General features: G+C 33.2%; 1 protein-coding gene across 6 annotated transcripts in view; it reads right to left on the bottom strand.

Moving 5' to 3' along the window:
• The window catches only part of LOC140437680 (embryonic polarity protein dorsal-like), a 107,540-nt gene that overhangs the window by 40,090 nt on the left and 46,841 nt on the right, over nucleotides 1-20,609 (bottom strand). For 5 of the 6 annotated variants that reach the window (XM_072527333.1, XM_072527334.1, XM_072527331.1 and 2 more), the window contains 2 exons: nucleotides 18,115-18,262; nucleotides 16,933-17,133 (listed from right to left, as the gene is read on the bottom strand). In XM_072527333.1, the coding sequence (XP_072383434.1) occupies nucleotides 16,933-17,133; nucleotides 18,115-18,262 (349 nt within the window). Of the gene's footprint in view, nucleotides 1-1,512; nucleotides 1,692-16,932; nucleotides 17,134-18,114; nucleotides 18,263-20,609 lie in introns of all 6 variants that reach the window. The other variant, XM_072527332.1, reaches the window with a different exon arrangement.

The raw sequence follows: 20,609 nt of genomic DNA, 5'->3' as shown, positions 1-20,609 counted from the left end.
ACAAAAACAACAGCACTAAAAAGGCATGTGGCACAAAGGCGCATGGAAAGATGACAAAAAAGATAAAATAAGCAAACTAGACCTAAGGAAAAGAACAGGTATCTCTGATGTTGTCGAACTTATAGCCAAGCTGAAATGGAATTGGGCAGGTCACATAGCAAGACACAAGATGGATCAGAAATCTAATTGACTGACGCCCAAGAGAGGACAAACGCAGCAGACGACGACCACCAACACGCTGGATGGACGACATTAAACGAATATCCAAGAAATGGCAACAAGACGCACAGAACCGTGAAGAGTAACGAAAAATGGGAGATACCTATGTTCAGCAGTGGACAGAAGAGGTTGCATGATGATGATTCTAGGTATACTCTCAATAAAGTTAAAAACTTCCTCCTGTGTAATTGTTTTCCATTCCTCTTAAAGATCCACATTGAGTGAGCAGGAATAAATGGTAAATATGGAACAACATAAGCTTGCAGATTGCTTGCAAATATCATATAGGAAAATATACAGTACTTTATGTACCTCCAAAGATACTCTAGTCTACATCACACATAACTGAACCTATTTGAAAAAAGTTACTCTACATCTAAAAATTTACATGGAATATCGTTTACCACTTTCTCTAGACTCCTTAGCGATCCTAGTAGACAAAACCTTGATTCATCGATAAACAACACATCTCCAGCCGCCTGAATTTCACTGTAGAAGCTGCCTAAGTTGCTAAGTTTAGGTCCTGTAAGGGTTTTCGACATTGCAATCACCAACTAGTAGTCAGCATTCATTCACTAAGTTTACGTTCCTTACATGTGGAAGATTGTTTCTAATCTTTACAGCAGTTAAGTGAGGATGCATTTGTGCTGAAGACACTACAAAGCTGTCTCCAGAACGAGCAGTTTTTCTCTGGGAACTTTTTTCAAGTGGAATTTCCGTTTCCGTAAACGTGCACATTCACGTTGCACAATAGATAGAAATAGTTTCTGCGATTAAAAACATCTTGAAACTAGCACTAATTCACACAAAAAAACAAACACTTATAATAAACATTTTTCATCTTAACAGACATGCTATTGTGAAAACCTTTGAAAGTGCATAACCTATTTGTAACAGCGAAGAAAGAGCAGGATGCTAACTTTAATATTGTTGAGATTTTATTACAATATCAGGAATATTTTTAATTTTGATAGCATTTACTGATCAAAACTAAAATATTTCAAACAGATCTAAAAAGCGAATTAGAAAATTTGGACATTTCTATCATGAATTATAGAGGTACTCGTTTCTAGTACCAGTGAGTATAATAATGTAAATATGCATTATATTTTCCCTCTTAAGACATTATTTAATTAACAGATAACTCTAAATTTAACGATCTAATCCTTCTTTTTGATATAACACCAGTGACAGCTATTTACAGACAGTTAGCCAGCACCAAACACAACAAACACTAAGAACTAATGACAACTACAACAAACAAAACATTAAAACACATGTTTGCAAACTTACTTCGAAAAGGATCGACCCTGATTTCCTCGCGAACCCTCAGGGCGTGTTCAATGTCTTTTTTCTTAACGCACTGTATACCCAAATTCGAAAAATGTACAGTCATTGTATCAGTCGGTATTTCTAAAGTGCAAACTCCCCTCTTACAGCCTTCTCTACCAACTAAATTATGGGGATGAGGCCTGAAATTTTTCAATACAGTTAATAGGCCGATCAAATGTGTTTTTTGCTGAAAATTCAGCTTGCAGCCAAAGTCTTACAACCAAGTCATGTATCAGAGATATTTGCGCCTCGTTTGAAGTATTGGTAACCTAAAGATGGATGCAAGTTGAATGTGTTAACAATAAGCAAGGCTTTGCTCTAAAGCTTTAGCAACAAAATGCTAACATTTAAGTATTCTACATTCTAAGCAAATAATAACAAAATAAATTAATAATATCTTTATAGTTTAAAACACAATCAAAGTTCCATAATAAATGTTTATCAATATTAAAAACTAACTAGGGTACAGTAAAAATACATGCTTTATTTTCATTTTAATAATAATTATTCTTGCAAGATATGATCTAATTTTACTTTAGATTTTTATTTCACTTAATTTGTCGTTCGGGATGGGCCCCGACTAGCAAGTGTTCAATTAGTATTTCAACATTGGATTTGCTTAATTTTTAGGTTTATCGATTATAATAACTTCATAACTTCGTAACCAGAATAACAGAAAACGAACTGCGATTTAGAAAAAACTTTGGCACTAGTGAGGCATTATTTTCTATACAGACTCATAAAATGATGCAGAGATGTTGAGACCTCAACTATAACGTATTTATATGCCTAGTTGACTTTGAGAAAGCCTTCGACCAAATACAGCACAAAAGGCTTGCATACGAATTACGGAAGTCAAACATAGATGATCACGATGTGAGAATCATTACCATTTTATACCGATATCAGAGCCATAATACGACTGAACCAACAAAAATCCTAAGAGATACCGATAAGTTGAGGAGTACGACAAGGATATGTAATGTTCTCTTTACCTTTTAATATGTGCTCAGAAGAGGTGTTAAAAGAGGCACTAGAAGACGTGAAAGAACGCATATCCTGGTTGTCCGTAAGAACCAGATTAAAGGAGAAGCATTAGAGAAAGGATCCAGATATAATTACCTGAGATGTGAGCTAAACGAAGAATGGGATAGTAGTCTTAAAATAAAACGACGCATTGAGAAGGCCATACGTGCTTTCACATACTAAGATGAAAGCAGTTTTATGCAATGGAAAAATGGAAATAGAAATTAAAGCTACAGCTGTCCTGTTGTATGTAGTTGAAGCCTGGACAAATACTGGATAAAACTGAAAAAATACTTGCTAGCTTTGGGATACGGTGTTATCGAAGAATTTGAAAAATATCATGGACAAAATACGTAAACCTAAAGAAAGATGAAAAAAAAAAGAAATACTTAACAATATGAACAGATGAAAAGACAGTTAAGATTTGATTTCACGTACAGTGCCTCTATAATTCGCTTATAATGACGCATTTCGTCTTAGTAAGACTCATCAGAGCGACTAGGTAAAAGTCGTGAATGTGAAATCAAAATTTTTTTTTGTCATAGGAAGTAATAATAACATAACTTCATACAGACACTACAGGCGCCATCTGAGAATAAAAGCAAAACTTAGATAACCGAAGATTTCTAAGTGTTCGAAACCAAAATTCAAACAAAAGAAAAATAAGCTACTTGGTCACATACTAAGAAATGATTTAAAGGAGTGGCGTGGAAAAACAACAATAAAACTCTTCAGAACTGCTGCAGACAGAATAAAAGGGGCCTGATGATCGTCAATGTCCTTAATGGATTAGACACACTAAGAAGAAGATTATTTAGAATTTTATATGGGAAATCTTCAATCAGAAATATTTGCATGCCAATCTAGACAACTACATGTTGTTGGTTGCTTCAAATATCAATATAAATCAATCTGCAATCTGTATTGCTGTCTGGTAGTTTGATGAACTTACTATAAGTATATTAATTACTTTGAGTCAATTTGCTCTTTGTTATAGATTTTTAGTCCTTATGGTTGTAAATATTTTGGACGTATTCTGTAAGATTTATTTTAAGCATTTTCTTATATTCCTATTTATTTTTGTTCAAGTCTAAAGTACCGTTGGCGTTTCACGTGTTTGCGTCACTATTAGATTCTATTATTCTAACTTTCTTGTTTGTAACCCAGAACTATCAAGAAAGTGTGTTACTGTTTCCAGTGATTTTTTGTTACGATTTTATCGTTTTTATCATCTATCGTTCATATAATATTTTTAGACACTTTAGAATGCCTCGTATAATAGTTGTGAGACTTTTGCGTCGGATTTAACGTGATTTCAGAGAAAAACTTAACATGGAATTATAAAACTTTGATATGTTTATATGAAATTATTCGTGTTCAGATTATAAATCAATTTTATTGTCCTTGATGTCGTTGGGATTCTTTTTTGTCCTTAAAAATATGGTTTGTTATTGCAAAAATACTTGCTGCTTGATTTAGTGTAGTATTATAACCCCGGTGAGAAATTTTTTGTGAAAAGAAACTTCACTTTTAGTGTCAATCATCTTTGATCATCACTTCCGAAGTTTTTTTGTGAGGGACTCAATATGTAAGGTTGAGTGGTGTTTTAGGCTTTTTCCAATCAGCAATGTGCTTACAAATGGCCTCCGATTTTTTGTTTATATATTTATCCGGCACGAGCAACTTCAATTTAGGAAGACTATCAGGAAGATTAATTGCAGAGTTCAAAATGGCCTGAAATTTTGTAGCTGTACATCCTTTGGCTTGAAGCTGATGTCTTTGATCTTTGTTCGTCAGCTGCGAAAGTTCAAAACTATCCAAAAGCTGTGGCAAGAATATTCATCATAAGTTCATCAACATTTAAAGGTTTTTTAACCAAACTCTTTTTTGGGTTATCACTAATTATTTATATTTTAATTCGTCATAAGTTCTGCACATGTCTTATCGCAATGTTTTCAAATAAAGTTAAAATTAGTGTTGAATATTTCGAAATCATGATTTAATCTCTTAAATTGCATCAGTTCACAATTTATACAGTTTTAGTACATATTACGTGAAGTACATTTACTTCACTATGAAAGTGATTTGTGGCTTACTTCACTCTATATTTAGTAGTTTCTTTTTCTTCTTTAAATGCCATCTGTGTTATGGAGGTTGGTAATCATTCGAGCAGCTACTCAAAAGAGCTGCTGCTTGCACAATTTAGTACATCAATCTAAAAATTTTTTTGACATCTTTCTAGATTGTAATTGATGTTTTGTTTTAATTGCTCCGCTGTTAACTTGTCTTTATTTAGATTTTCATTCTTAGCAGATTCAGTTTCTTTATTTAAGAAATAATGTGGATTATAATGAGAATTATAGAGTTGATTCACTTTTATAATGAAAGTTATGGCTAAATGAGTTCACTTCACAAAAGAAATGAGTATTTCTTTTTAGACTTTTACAATTATCGACAAATTTTAAGTTTCAGACTAGAGTTACTAGGTACGTTAAAATTTATTGCGTCTTAATTCTTGAGTCAAATACGAACCGATTTATAAACAACAACAAATTTGTGAAATATGTAATAAATAATAGGTTTAATTTCTTGAATTTACATTTATATTTGGAAACGTTTCTAAGCTTGAAAAGAACTGCGTATATCAAATAAATTACAATAAAAATAATGTGTTTGTAGGATAACAAATTGCTTATTAACATTAATCGGCCTATAATTTTACCAATTAAATTGAAAATAATATGTTATTAAAACACATTTCAAAGTTTCACCCAATGCTCTTCAGACAGCAAGTCAGGGATGTATGTGATAAGATTAAACTTTGTAACAAAACAAATCACACTGTGCATAAAAATAAATATCAAATCAAATAAATTTTATTACTTTTCCTGGGTATTTATTAAATAAATATTTACAAATGAACAGGGACGGACTAAGAAAATAAATGACTAAAAACTTGCTTAGTATTCAGGACACATTTGAATCGGCTATAGTAATATGTACTACATATATGTATATTTTTGTACATACATATATATATATATATATATATATATATATATATATATATATATATATATATATATATATATATAAGAATTTCACAACTGTGCATTCTTCCTGTCCATTGGCAATATTATGCAGACATGACATCTTTTTATGTCCTAGATCTCTCTTACCCTCTACCTTTCCTTCTAGTACTAGTTGTTGAAAAGTGTATTGTTCTCCTTGTAAATGCAGTGCCCTAAATATGCAGTCTTATTACTTTTAACATAATCAAAATTTCTGACTCGGTCCTTCCATGATATTCTAAGCATTTGGCGCAGTCACCACATTTCAAAAACTTTGTTAATGGATCAGGCATTAAAAGTCCATGCTTCCATTCCGTACAAGAGAACAGGCCGAACGTAACATTTTAGCATCTTGTATCTTAGGTTGAAATCCAACTTGCGATCAGTCAGAAAACGAAGTTTTAAAAAATCATTTCTGGCTTGTTTTACTCTCCTCTTTCAGTTTCAGAGTCCCAACTAACATTTAGCAGACAACCCAAGAATTTAGACTGCCTGACTTGTCCGATTTATTCTCCAACTATAATCATTGCTTTAGTCTTGGTAATATTTATTTTCAAACCCAAAGCTTCACTTGCAAGAGTTAAATCATTTAAATGGCATTGTATACAACATAGCCTTGAAGAAATACTGGTGCTCTCTGGTTCAAATACAGATTAGCGATAACTCTTATATCCTTAGCATCCAATCCCAACTCTTTTAAATATTTTATCATTAGTTCGTTTTACGTGATAGAATGCTTTCTAATAACCGGTGAAACAGAGAAAAACATTCTTTCTTTGATCTAAACAAGTCTGTATTTAAGTTTGCATACTAAAGATCGGCCCTCTCTTTCCAAGTCCACTTTTGAAACCAAACTGACTGCAGCCACTGACCTCTTCACATCTCTTAAGTAATCTTGTGTGTAGTATTCTCAAGAAAAATTTTAAAAAGTTGCTGATAGATTTATTAGCTGGTGGTTCTTGCAGAATTTCGTGTGGTGTTTTGGGTAGGGCGATAAATGTCGAGCGAAGCCAATCTTTTGGAATCTGGCCTTTATCGTAGATATCGTCAAAGAGCTCCACAATGACGTCTAGATTTTCTTCAGTAACTTAATTGTTTCTGCATAAATATATCTATCATCGGGTCCTGGGGCTTTGTTTTTTTTTTTAATAGTTTGATAGCCTGTACAACGTCAGCTTTCAAAATACTTGGGCCATGAAAATAGTCTTCCAACTGAGGTGTCTTTTGTGTTCTATGATCGTTAAACAAATTAGCTATTTAAGCATTTTCAAGGTATTAAGTATATCTTGAGGGTCCATTATTAATTCACCTTGGTCATTATGTATACCAGTAATTTATTTTTTGTTGAATATCTCAGCAATTACCTTTATTTTCTAGTGAAGATTAAAGCTGTCGCCGGGGTTTTCAGTTTCGGTGCAAAGTGTGGTCATCCAGATCTCTTTAGCCGTTATAATTTCTTTACAAATTTTGTTTGAATATTTCGGTACCCTACTTGGTCCTGCCTGATCTTATAATCCCTGCGTTGTTCCATCATCTCTAATATTTCCATCATTATAAGTGTTTGTTTTTTGTCATCCACTCATTTTTGGTAGTTGTTTTATTTTGGAAAAGAAAAGTGTTATTCACATCATCAAATGATTATTTTATGGTGGTTCATAACTTTTCAACATCATCCACAGTTGCCGTATGTTTATTTCTCCTGTATATGCTTCTCTTGTATTGGTGTTTTTTAATTGCCCAATGTTTATTGATGCCTTCTGGTTATTTCTTTTGGCTGTAGCGAGATTAATATTAGCAACTAAGGGATTGTGATTCTATCCTATGTCTGCTCCAGGTGCGGCAAAAACCTTAGTAATAACATTCCTGTATCTTCTATTCATTGTCACGTAATCTATTTGACTGATAAGATTATCGAAATTTATAGCAACAAGACCATAAAAATAAAAAAAAAAAGGATTACCACTTTCACAACTTATTAATGTCACAAAGGTATTGAGGTAAGATTTACAGATGAGATACAGTGGAATGCCTGTGTATAATAGTAATACGATATTTTCAATCAGTTTTGCAGACGATCAATTGGTGTTAGCTCGGGATTCATATGATTTAGCATTCATGACGAAAATGTTCCAAATTACAGATAAGTGTGTAGACTATCAGATAAACAGTGACGCTCGATTGCAAGTGCTGGTTAACGATGACATAAATATAATTCAAATAAATAAAACTCAAATAAAAATTAATAACAAAAGAGTGGATATAACAATGATGGAATCAGTTTTGAGCTATGATAGAAGCGTGAACTCTTGAGATCTGGAGATCTAAACAGAAGACTCTTAAACTTAAAAATGAATTATATAAGAAGTGCATGAATACCAAAAATATAAAGATTATAAAGAAGAAACAGCATTGGGCCGAATACAAACACGATCCTTAAAGCGGTTTGAATATGTATCAAGAAGACCAGACGAGCGATAGCCGATAAGTATTTCAATGGAAACCAGCAGGAAGAATATAACCGAGTAGACCAAGCAGATTATGAAATGAAAACACTAAAGAAGACGATGCTTTGGATAGAGAGGGTTGGCGGAGGATACCATTATCATTTTCAATTAATAAACAGCGATTTACTTGGGCTTTTTTACATATAAATCTAAAATATTTACCATTGTGCAGTCATTCGAGTATTTTTCCAAATATTGCATTGAAAACTTTCAGTTTCATGAAATCAGTGAATGGTATTTCTAATATTGTTTTTCGTAGTCTTATATGGTTTCTTTTCTTCTAGTATCTGTTTTGGTTTCTTTCTCTCTGACACACAATGGTTAATATTAGTTCGATTATCCCGAGATGATTCCTTTGAATTCGGATGTCTATCTTACATGCATTTTCTGTATAAGACTTGACAACGTACTGGAGCAAAACACAAAGTGTCAGTATAATTAAAAAATATTTCCAAGAAAGATTATGTAAATTACCGATTGATTATATAGCCCTAGGTCGAATTATTTTCTATACTGATATAATGAAAAACGAAACAAACACTTTTGTTGGCAATATACTAATTTTTAGAATTCTATTCTTAGCCAATTCGATTTTTTGCACTCATTTGCATTACGTATAATAATTATGTATTTTTACAAAATTACACCCGATTTCTCGGGAGAGTTCTAGGTTTTAAAGGCCTCATTTATTTACTTCCCAATTAAATTTTTAATGTTGAATGACAATGACATCTAAATCCGACTCTGCACAAAGTCAAGGATTTATTTCGCAAACATTGCTCGTTTATCTACTCTGTATCCAATCATTATTGACTTGATACTATCTTCAATCTACAGTTCAGTTTCCGTTGAAAAAAATGTTCTAACCAGTTGTTCTTCTACTTCTTGTGTTGAAGAACTCATTAAAAAACCGTGCAAATAAATTATAAATTCAACCTTGGTCAGCCTCTCGAAGATTTAGTAGGTATTTGTTTAATTAATGTTTTGTAAATAATAGGACAATCTGCCTTTATTTACGAAAAACGTTGACAAGAGAATAAAAAACTGTGACTTGAATCAAAATCTAACCTAAAACAAATATAACAGATTTGTTTGTATAAGAAATTTAATATATAATTAACTTCAGACTAAATAAAACAAAAACATTTAACAAACGAGTCAAATTAACAAACTAGCCTAATCTAGAGTGGTGGGGCAAGGGATAGCAGCATAGCAACGTATAATTCGAAGCGAGCGGCTGACCATACGTCCACCAACACGCTCGTGGTGACGAAAAATACCACAGTAAAACCAGATAATGAAAAAACTAATTTTCACAGGGAACTCTGCGATTTTAATGCCCGTATTCGACAGGATTTATTCCATGGACCAAACAAATGGTTAATGAAGATTGTTTGAATGATAATGGAGATCTTATATTAAATATATTTTCGTTAAAAAGTCTAAGAATTAATAATATATTCTTCGACAATAAGCCCCAATAAAAATGTACATTTGAAAACAGTAAAGGGCAAAAATCGGCAATAGATTATATTGTCACCAATAGAAACATACTATCGCAGCAAATAATTGAAGCCATAGCCTTAAACTCAGTGAACGTAGGAAGCGACAACAAGTTATTATTAGTAAAATCAGAATAAAAACGATAACAACAAAAATATATAAAATTACTCAACAGACGAAAAATATAACTTGAGTCTTTATGGAATGTGTGGACACGCACCCCGTACCAGAAAAGAATGGAAAAGGAAATAAGAAAATCTTCGTCAATAACAAATAGGAACACTACAGATGAATACTGAACACATTTACAAAAAACTATTGATATTTCAGCTATAGAAGCTTTAGGGAAATGAACAGTCAAAAGGCAAAAATAAATATAATAAAAAAACTATGGTTTAAACAGGAAGTGCAGAGAGATTTAGAAGATTAGGACAGAGGAAGCAGTAAATAAGATATAGCGGAAGCACTGAGAAAAATGCTCAAAGTGGTTAGAGAACGACTTTTATGGGGCACAGAAGCAAATATGGAGAATAATAAGAATTCAACCCAAAGAAGTCAATGAGATGGCAACAACTACACATGTATGTATAACTACATGGACAAAATACCAAATAAACAGATTTATTTAAAGATCGTGGAAGTAGGATCGTGGAATATATTTATTTACAAAAGGAAGTCAGTAAAGTACTAGTCCAGAATCCAGAACAGTATCCCAAATAGTTGGAGTTGAAGTATAACCTTGCCTATGTTTGAAAAGAGATGAACAAAATCCTTCTAATTACAGAAGCATTAATCTTTTAAACAAAATTCTGAAATTGGTGACTAAAATGATAACTAACCAAGTAAATGGTAAAAACAAATCGGAAAAGCCTATCGAGTACAATAAACCAGCATTTCTGTGTTTTGTAGACCTACGGATAGCCTTTGATAGAATACAGCTGGAGGATGTTATCGATTTATTGCGTAACAGAGGAATTCGAAAAATTTAATCAGAACAACTAAAGTCATTTACAGAGAAAACACAATTAAAACGTGAGTAAATGAGTTTTTCTAGCTAGACGTCCTATCTTAATATGTTGTACGATATCAGGTATATTCTATAAAGTTCAAAGTTTTATCGTCCTCTCCACACACCATTGTCATTAACTGCTCCATAGATTCGCCTTAGTACTTTTCTTTCGAAACGGTTTCTTTTATTATTTTTATTATTTTTTAAATAATAAACATTACATTTCCAATTTCTAGCTAGTCAAATATTTTGGAAAATTGAAAAACGAAAATTTTTACCATCCATAATTTTTTTTGTAGGTGAAATATTTTTTCAGATTTTGTTTAATAAAAAATCATGTACAGGGTTTGCGACTGGCGGAAACTCTGTACATGACTGATTATTGATATACGATACATTCTGAAGTGATTCCAGCAAAAAAAACAGACTCCTATGGAAAATGTCCATTATGCTCTGCTCTTCGACAGATCACGACTGGACTATACTGACTAATACAATATTGCCTTTTGATTTCTTCAAATATTTGTATCGTTCTTTGACGATTTTAATTTTAACATTATTTAGGATTCTGATTATTTTCTCGCATTGTTTTTGGGTAGTTTTAGTTACGTTACCCCTACCTTTAGACTAGTTCAGTCCTTATCTAAATCTTTTATATCTCTATATTTATAATTTTTTATTTAGATTTTAACTTTTAATTTCCATACGTAGTTTCCAGAAAACGCCTTTATAGAAGAAACAATAGATTATTCAGTATCTACCAATTCTTGGTATGTTTAATGCACTTTCTTAAATGATTATTCCATTAATTCATATTTTTAATTGTTTTTTTTTTAATTTGATAGAAAATTTGTGAAGTGTAAAAAGTGGATTTGATCGTCGTTGTTTATCAGAATATTGTTAAAATTCCTTACATATAAACAATAACCCAGAAACAAACTATAATTTTACATAAATATATAATTAACTTGAAACCATGTACAGCGCCGTTGTCAAGGTTAGGCAACTTAATTACCCATTCTAACTACTCTTAATTGCCGATTCAATAAAGTGACAAAAGATAATAAGTCGATGAGGCTAGTCTGAACAAAAGGATAAAAAAGTTAATGACCAGGTTGAAAATATTTTTTTACATAAACAGGAGCAGTAAATAAGCCTTTTTGCTAAGTCAAGCAAGAAAATCTGCAAATCTATGTATCACATACAAATTATAAGGATATTTAGATATTATAAATTGCTGACATTATTACATGCCTATGTTTAATTTTTTTTCTCTGTTAGTGATAACTGTTAACAATATTAAAGCATTTTTATTTATTTTCATCAGTTATGATGATATAGTTATGATGAAACAAATATTTAATACCAGTGCACCTTAGGGTTTCTACGAGCTCTATCTATATGTGCATATATTGATCCGCTTCCAGTTCCAGTTCGAAAGCCCTCGTTGTTTTGTAACATTAATTTCTCTTGCACAGTACAAGATTGCATAAATATCTTCCAGGAATAAAGAAGTACATTCTCTTAGTGGTATAGAAATGTTTAAATTTCCACCACTACTGAATATTCCTACACCCGACCCTTCTGAAGTTTAAAACTCATCTGTTTATAACCCTACAGTCTGGGTCATGCGTTGCCTCTGTGCCCTCTCTCTCATGGCAAATACGCACTTGGAAATGTATTTAAGGCCTTTATCTAGGTACCATACGGTCAGAAATCATCATCCATTAGGTATTTCTGACTTAATTTATGATTTTACTATGTCCTGATCTAACTATTAACTTGCTCAGGTTTTCTCGCATTCTACGAGTATAATATCCTATTCTCGCCTCCTTCTTTATACTCCATGGCTGCTACTGGTGTGCTCTTCAGAGCACCTGTGGTTGTAAGGCAAGCAAGTCTTTGCACCTTGTTTGGTTTGATAATAGCACTTTTTGCTGCACCTTTGGCCACCATACTACTGATGCATATTATGGAATTCTTGGCTTTATTACCATGCTATGAATGCAGTACTTATAACATGTCTGGTTATAAATTCCACATTTTTCGATGACTACGTCTGGTTACTAGTCACAATTGATTACAAGTCGTACTTCCAGTAATTAGTGCTAGTAATTTTACTATCAGATATCATTCTCCAGACCGCTTGCTTTAATAATTCCTTAGCTTTTTTCTAGCTACAAATTTCCTTTTTTGTCTAAATTTAAAGGACATGAATATCAGTGTTTTCATTAGTTATCTATTATGTCTTCGATATTGCTATTTGTTTAATATCCTGTCTATGCTTATTATATTTAACCCCTATATATGTATACTCAAAGTACGAAATAGTTGTCAATGACGTCATCTTTTGCTTTGTAAATAGTTGTGTCTTTGCGAAAGTTTGCGAATAAAGTAATTCTTGTTGGCCGGCTTATTACTCAGGCGACAATCTTTTCAAAAACACTTTCTTTGAAGTTTTAATATTCACGTCCTGCCATACTTTCAGCTATACATGTCCTTCATTTGTCCGAATTTTAATTGGTAAATGTATTTTTCTTCCTGCCCTCCTATGTTTACAGATTGCATCAAAAAACCGGTTCCTTTTGGAAACTTTTGCTTATGTTCCCACATTTTGCGCAATCTGGCATATCCGGTTTTTGTCGCGATTAGTTTCAAACGCAGATTTTTTTATTCTCTTTTGTCCAAAACTAAGAAAATGCCATTTACTACTTCATCAATGTTCCTTATACTTCATGGCTGCTAATGGTGTGCTCTTCCGAGCACCTGTGGTTGTAAGGCAAGCAAGTCTTTGCACCTTGTTTGGTTTGAGAATAGCACTTTTTTGCTGCACCTTTGACCACCATACTACTGATGCATATGGAATTCTTGGTTTTACTACCATGCTATAAATTCAGTATAACATGTCTGGTTTTAAACTCCACATTTTTCGATGAGTACGTCTGGTTACTAGTCACAATTGATTACAAGTAGTACTTCCAGTAATTAGTGCTAGTAATTTTACTATCAGATATCATTCTCCAGACCGCTTGCTTTAATAATTCCTTAGCTTTTTTCTAGCTACAAAGTTCCTTTTTTGATATGAATATCAGTGTTTTCATTAGTTATCTATTATGTCTATGATACTGCTATTTTTTTAATATCCTTTCTATGCTTATTATATTTAACCCCTATATATGTATACTCAAAGTACGAAATAGTTGTCAATGACGTCATCCTTTGCTTTGTAAATAGTTAAGTCTCTTTGCTAAAATTTGCGAATAAAGTAATTCTTGTTGGCCGGCTTATAACTCAGGCAACAATCTTTTCAAAAACGCTTTCTTTGAAGTTTTAATATTCACGTCCTGCCATACTTTCAGCTGTACATGTCCTTCATTTGCCCGAATTTTAATTGGTAAATATATTTTTCTTCCTGTCCTGCTATGTTTACAGATTGCATCAAAAAACCGTTTCCTTTTGGAAACTTTTGCTTATGTTCCCACATTTTTCGCAATCTGGCATAAACGCAGATTTTTTTATTCACTTTTGTCCAAAACTAAGCAAACGTCATTTACTACTTCATCAATGGAAGCCACTAGAACTGGTTAAAACAATTACGAGATACCTGCCAGGAGTCCTAGTTCGATCACTGTTGCAAACCAAACAACTTAACAATTTAACAACAGTTGTGTGCTGCTTGTTAATGGAAGTGTGGCTGCAATCAGATCCGTAAAAGGACTCACATAAATCAGGCAAAATTTGATTGATTGTATGGATTATATTGGCTTTGGGAAACGCTGTGGTTTGTGGCTTATTCGCATGGACCTGCGACTGAATAAAACCCCACAAAAAAAGAGTTTAATGTGGCCAAATCGCCCGATCTCGGTACCATTTGAGATGACCATGTCCTCAAATCGCTCGTGTAGAGTGTCCAACGTGGCTTGAACTGTGTGGATGGCAACGCTATCCTATTAAAACCAGATCGACCACACAACCTCGTGTCGTTGGTGTCCATATCAAAAGAAATCGGTAATTATTGACCCATAGCGCTCGCCGTTGACGGTGACAGCCTGGCCAACAATGTTACCAAGAAATAGTCCAAAATCGTCACCAAACAGAGACATTTTCAGTCTCGAACAGTCTCTTTGTTGATATATCTATTCATCCCAAAATGGGCCCCATCGCAAAAGATGATTTTTCGCAGTAAATAATGATCCGTTTCCAGACACCATTCAGCTAATACATATCGTTGTCTATGGTCGTTTACCTTCAGCTCATGGGTCAGTTGACAATTATACCGGTGCAGGTCCGAGTCACGATGCAAAATTCACAGTTAGTATTGACCTAGTTAGTATACTAGTTAGAATATAGTCTCCTTTAAGCAAGATGAATTAATCCTACATCATTCATCTCAAGAATATTTTACGTGTCTCTCAAAAATTGTTTTTGGGTTTCAAATGGCCTAACCGACAACTATTTCATACTTTGAGTACAGTTATACTCATTTTATTAGTTATCTTCATTATATCTCAGTTACCTTCAGATATTTGTGTTTACCAGAAGTAGTATGTTAAGGCATTCTGGTTATTTCTGGACATTCCAGGAAAAAACACATTAAACGGTTGACTTATGTTAGATTAATTTTTTATACTAATGAGGATAGAGGGCGTTATTTTTCCTACAACTTTGAATGCTAGTAAATTAATGATTTTTAGTGAATATGTGTGCAAATAATAAATATAGAATAGTATAAGAGGTAGTTGACAATAAAACTCATATGAAGGCCCTCTATTTTCATTCATAGCAATGATAATTATTATCATATTTTCATATTATAAATGTTTGGATAATTTAAGCCCATTACTACCTAACCAATAATCCTTCTCTGTCACTAAAGGACACAAACTGGAAGAAAATAGTGGTAGATAACACCATTCTTAATCTCCGTTTTGAAACTATTTGCATAAAAATACATATATTCTTTAGAAACAGTAAAAAATAAAAAAAAAATACACAAAATAAAACAATAAACAGCTAAATCGCAACTAAACAACACTCTTACGTTAGCTAAAACAAAACTACTCTGGTAAGCTTGCCAACTATAAACACAAACCATTAAGGAAACAACAATAAAAAATCTGGAATCTTTACAAGTTAGTACAGTTATTTATTTAAATGTAATAACGATTCAACACGTGACATGTATAATAAATGGTTTTAAAACATGTTCACATACTAAAATTATACTTAATGATAGTCTAGATGTTTTGCAAGTAAAGCAGATGAATCTATTATTATTAGAGATTATGCATTCGATATACGATATAACGCACATGATTTAAATCCATTACTATATGTTTCGAAATGTATTGGCTAAACTTAAATGGATATCACAGCTCGAACAAATATGAAATCCCAAAAATCGTTATAGCTGATTTCAAACGATATGGAAGCAATCTTTATATGTACAGAACAATAAATCTACTTTTATACTGGTTTTAAATGCTTTACATTTAAAATATTAATAATATCATGGATAGAAAACAAATTACAGTAGCATTTTACCAAACAAGGAAATAAACAATTTCTGCTGGAGATTTGGGGATGAAATGAGTCTTTACAATTTTTTTTTGAGCGTTTTGACTTTTACATCGTTTTACTACTATAATACGTTTTCTAATCAGCCGCTAAGGGTCTCGGCATCTTTATGGATTGCGCCTAAAAATCTTCGAAAAGAAACACTTTAAGAATTGCGTCTTGAAATCTTCGAAGAGAATAAACATAATAAAATTATTTATTTACATTGATAAATATCGCTAAGCGAAACTAAATAGCCTACTTGGAAAATTTTACCAGCGGGAGCGGGACCTGCTTGTCGTTTTGGGAGAGTTTGAGATCGTCTTGGCATTCTTATTCTGGCGTTGAGCCAGTTTAGATCGCAATGGGAACTTAACATTTCCTGGTGTTTAATGTATGATGGTGATGTAGGGTTAGTAGGAAATACAGAAAGGGATTTAGAACAAAAACTGAAACAGTAGAGACAATCTCTTAAGCACAAAAAATTAAAACTTTATAAAAAATATTTATGCAAGACATGTCGTTAAAGAAGTTTGGTATTGGTATGGGATAAAATATTGGTATGGGACACGTAGGGATAAAAGCAAGAGTTATGTAATTTTTGTTTATGTTATGTAATTTTCGTAACGCAAAACATTCTAAATTAACTGTACTAACTTATAAAAATGTGAAAAAGCACATTAACGATCACAACAAAGCCAAAAACACTTACCTATACGGTTGGTCTCTTGTAACACACGATACTACTACCACAGCCCTGCCTTGATAACCTTCTACCCTAATGGTAGGGTAACTTTTGTTTTCTGGGGTGCTCCTTGCTCCGGGAATGGAGCCTGCTGATCTTCCTTCACATTCATATCGAAATCTTAACGCTTTCGATGCGGGTTGTTCTACTATTCTAATGCGAGCTTGTCTGCAAATACAAGATGCAACAAATTTTACTAAGCTGTTCAAGCTGTACAAATCTATCGAAATTATTAAAACGTTATTAACAAACGCATTCGGCATAGTTTTGGACATTCAAACGGACAACCCACGTGATCAGAAAAATGTTTTTTCGTCTAACTGAGCATAAGAATCGGGTGCAAAGAATCTTCGTGAGGAGCAACACTCGAAAGGGGAAAATCTAAATCAAAAAGCAGCTACAGATGTACGTGGAATGTCCGTAGCCTATACATATATGGTATGGAAACTAGATTTTGACATTGACATCTTCAAAATAAGTGAGTTGAGACGTTTGGAAAACGGAAAATGTCCACATGGAGAAGACGCACGCTACTACTCTGGCAATGACCTTCCAAATCGCTTAAATGGCGTTGGTTTTATACCAAGAGGAAACCCCAAACCGGTCTGTGATTAATTTCATCCCAAATTCAGACAGAACTCTCTTATTGCAGCTCAAAATCTGCCCAGTCAATACTATTATAATAGAGTGCTATGGTCCAGCTTCAAATAAGAATGATAACGAAAGAAAACAGTTTTATAAAGAATTAAAACACCACTAAAATGTTAAGATGATTTAAAGCCAAGACAGGAAAAGCCACAACCCTTTCAAATCTAACTAAAGAACAGTACAACACCCCATGAAAAGATGAAGCGAAGCTAGATGTAGGAACGGGCCACAAATGCCTAATCCATAGAATGAAGAACATATCGCAGTAACAAAAAAATAAGAAAAGAACGGAATAATTAGGATAATGTTCCATTGTGATTTTGTAACTTTTCGATGAAAATTTAATAAAAACAATGACGCTGTGAGTCAAATTCTAAAACTTAAATCAAGGGATCTTCTTTATAGAAGCGAATCATGTACACTGACGGAAACAGATTTATAAAAACATTAATTCTTTGTGTCATGGATTAAATCTGAATATAAATGATAAATTTAACTTACTTTTTCACCGACATCGATGACAGCTGACCGGACTGGATGGCCGTTGTTTGTTGTGGAACTGGTATTTCTCCTCCTCCGTTAAACATGGTTGGATGTTGTGCAGGTTCTTTAGACTCTTTGAAGTCTGGATCAGTCTCAATAACCTCAACTGCAATAAAAGCATACACATAAGTCTTAATATGTAATCTATAAGAAAAGTACTAGTTGCTTTGATTAAGAGAAACTTGGCATATTTAGATTATAAAGATGATAACGAAAATTATGTAAAGCAAATTATATTATCAGTCGCACTAATTACTATAAGAAAGCACAATTTATAAATTTGTAGCATGCAGAGGCACAGAGAGCGATGTAGAGGTGATGCTGAATATATCCCTCAGAGATAGAGTATCATATACAATAATTAGGAGAAAAATTGGTCTTACTGACGCAGTTCAAAGGATTACATAATTGAAATGGAACTGGGCGGGGCATGTTGCCAGATTAAAAGATGGAAGGTGGACAAAGAAAATTCTGGAATGGAGACCTAGCCACGATGCTTATCGTAATCGAGGACGTCCTCCAACAAGGTGGTCAGATGACATCAAGCGCATTCAGCACAACTGGATTCAGGGTGCTCAAGATAGAATGCATTGGAATTATTTACGGGAGGCCTATGTCCAGCAGTGGACTCAAAACGGCTGATGATTATGATATGAAGAGTAAGAAATTCCATCCCATCTTTCTCAGGTTTCTCACAAATCATATCACCACTTACAGACACATGTAATCGTTTTTGTTGCAAAAACCACCCATCTTCTAAAACGGGATTTTCCGATTTCTTCAGTGTTTTTAGTACACCGGGACCATGTTCTGTATAAGCTGCTCATTAATATGAGCTCTTCATCCGTTTTTCGCGGGGGATTACTCCGCCTTTTCTTTGTTTTCTTGTTCTCTGTCGTCTTCCTTCACAGGTTGTTATGTGATTTCGCTTCATTTCGTTCTATTTTATATTTTTTGTTCTCCAGTTACGTATCTTCATTCTGTTCCTATCTTCTACTACATGATCTTCCCATCTGCATTTGGTCTTGTATTTGTAAGTCTCCTCTTTAATATTTTCTCTGTTAATTTATCTTCCTCTCGTCTTAGTACATATCTGAACGTATCTGAACCTGGAATTCTTCGTATAACTTATATTCCAATATTAAACTTCCCTTTGGTTAATTTTTATACTACCCTCCGTAATACCCAACTTTTAAGCATCTTTTCTTCCCCACCAGGCCATTGTACGCAGCAGCACTTGCTAATTTTATTTCGATCGTGGGCGCGTAAATAAAAACTGGAATTTATTTTCCTCTGGATGAATCACACGCGCAAACTTGCGCATCTCTGTATAGTTTTGCTCTGCACTGCTCGGCGCGGAATGGGGCGACCAGGACCAGTGGCTGTCCACCCCGTTTTTAAGATGAAAAAAACAAGAAACTAATAAATTTATTGGATTGCTCGATAATAATTATTGTGTATGCGATTTTTCATTGAACAGTGAATCCTAAACAGTAGATAGTGAACAAGTTTCAGGCATATATAGGATTCTGCGTTACCCAAGTGAGATTATTGGCTTTACAATATGCAGACAATCGCAAAAATGTCTAGTCCGAAACAAAATTCTCTATCAGATACTGTCCTGGTTACTCACATTTTACATTATAAGTAACCTGTGGTTAATATCATGCCTAGGCAAAATATGGATATCACGTCAACATGATAAATAAGATCTCTGAACTAAAGGTAAGTAAGTTCTCTAAAATTAACTTCAAATATTTCCTGTATCAATAGAAATACATTGTACGTATTATAAACATGGTATCTATATTAATGTAACTAAGTGGCTTCTATTATGCACTTTTTACTTGTTAATTCAACGTACAACTACGCAAATTAAAAATAAAATTATGTTTGTTCCCCCACCCATGAATAATTTATGTTATGGTACAATGTTTTCTATATTGTTTAGGTCATACACGTCCTGCTATTAGCCACAACTAACGGAAATATTTAAAACGCAATTAGAAATTATTTACATTTCAAATAAATATGTATAAAATTTTAATTTTTTACAATTTTTCTTAGATAAGTGATATATTCCGCATTTAGTAAACTACGTCTAAACAAATGTTTATTATATATTCAGAAAAAGAATAAAAATAATTAAAAAGTATTCAGCCAAGAGATAAGGAAACCATAATATTGATACCTATATCTTACTGAAACAATAAGTTCACTTTGCGTTCTTTAATAGCAATATTTTTTGCGAATACAATTTTTTTTATCTCGGTTTTTTATAGCGTTCTCCGCCTTCCGGTTCCCAGTTTCCAGCTACGTCGGTCATTCCATTCGCCAGGGTGAAGGTTTCTTTCCGACATTGCCTTCTGAATGCCGCCTAGCCAGGATTGTTTTGGCCTTCCTCTCTTCCTTCTTTTCCTTGGCGTCCATTTTAAAATTTGGTTTGGCAGCCT

The sequence above is a fragment of the Diabrotica undecimpunctata genome, chromosome 3 (assembly GCF_040954645.1).
Source record: "Diabrotica undecimpunctata isolate CICGRU chromosome 3, icDiaUnde3, whole genome shotgun sequence".
NCBI classification, from domain to species: Eukaryota; Metazoa; Arthropoda; class Insecta; order Coleoptera; family Chrysomelidae; genus Diabrotica; species Diabrotica undecimpunctata.
Note: the sequence above shows the minus strand (reverse complement) of the source record. Positions and strands in the feature narration are given on the sequence as shown.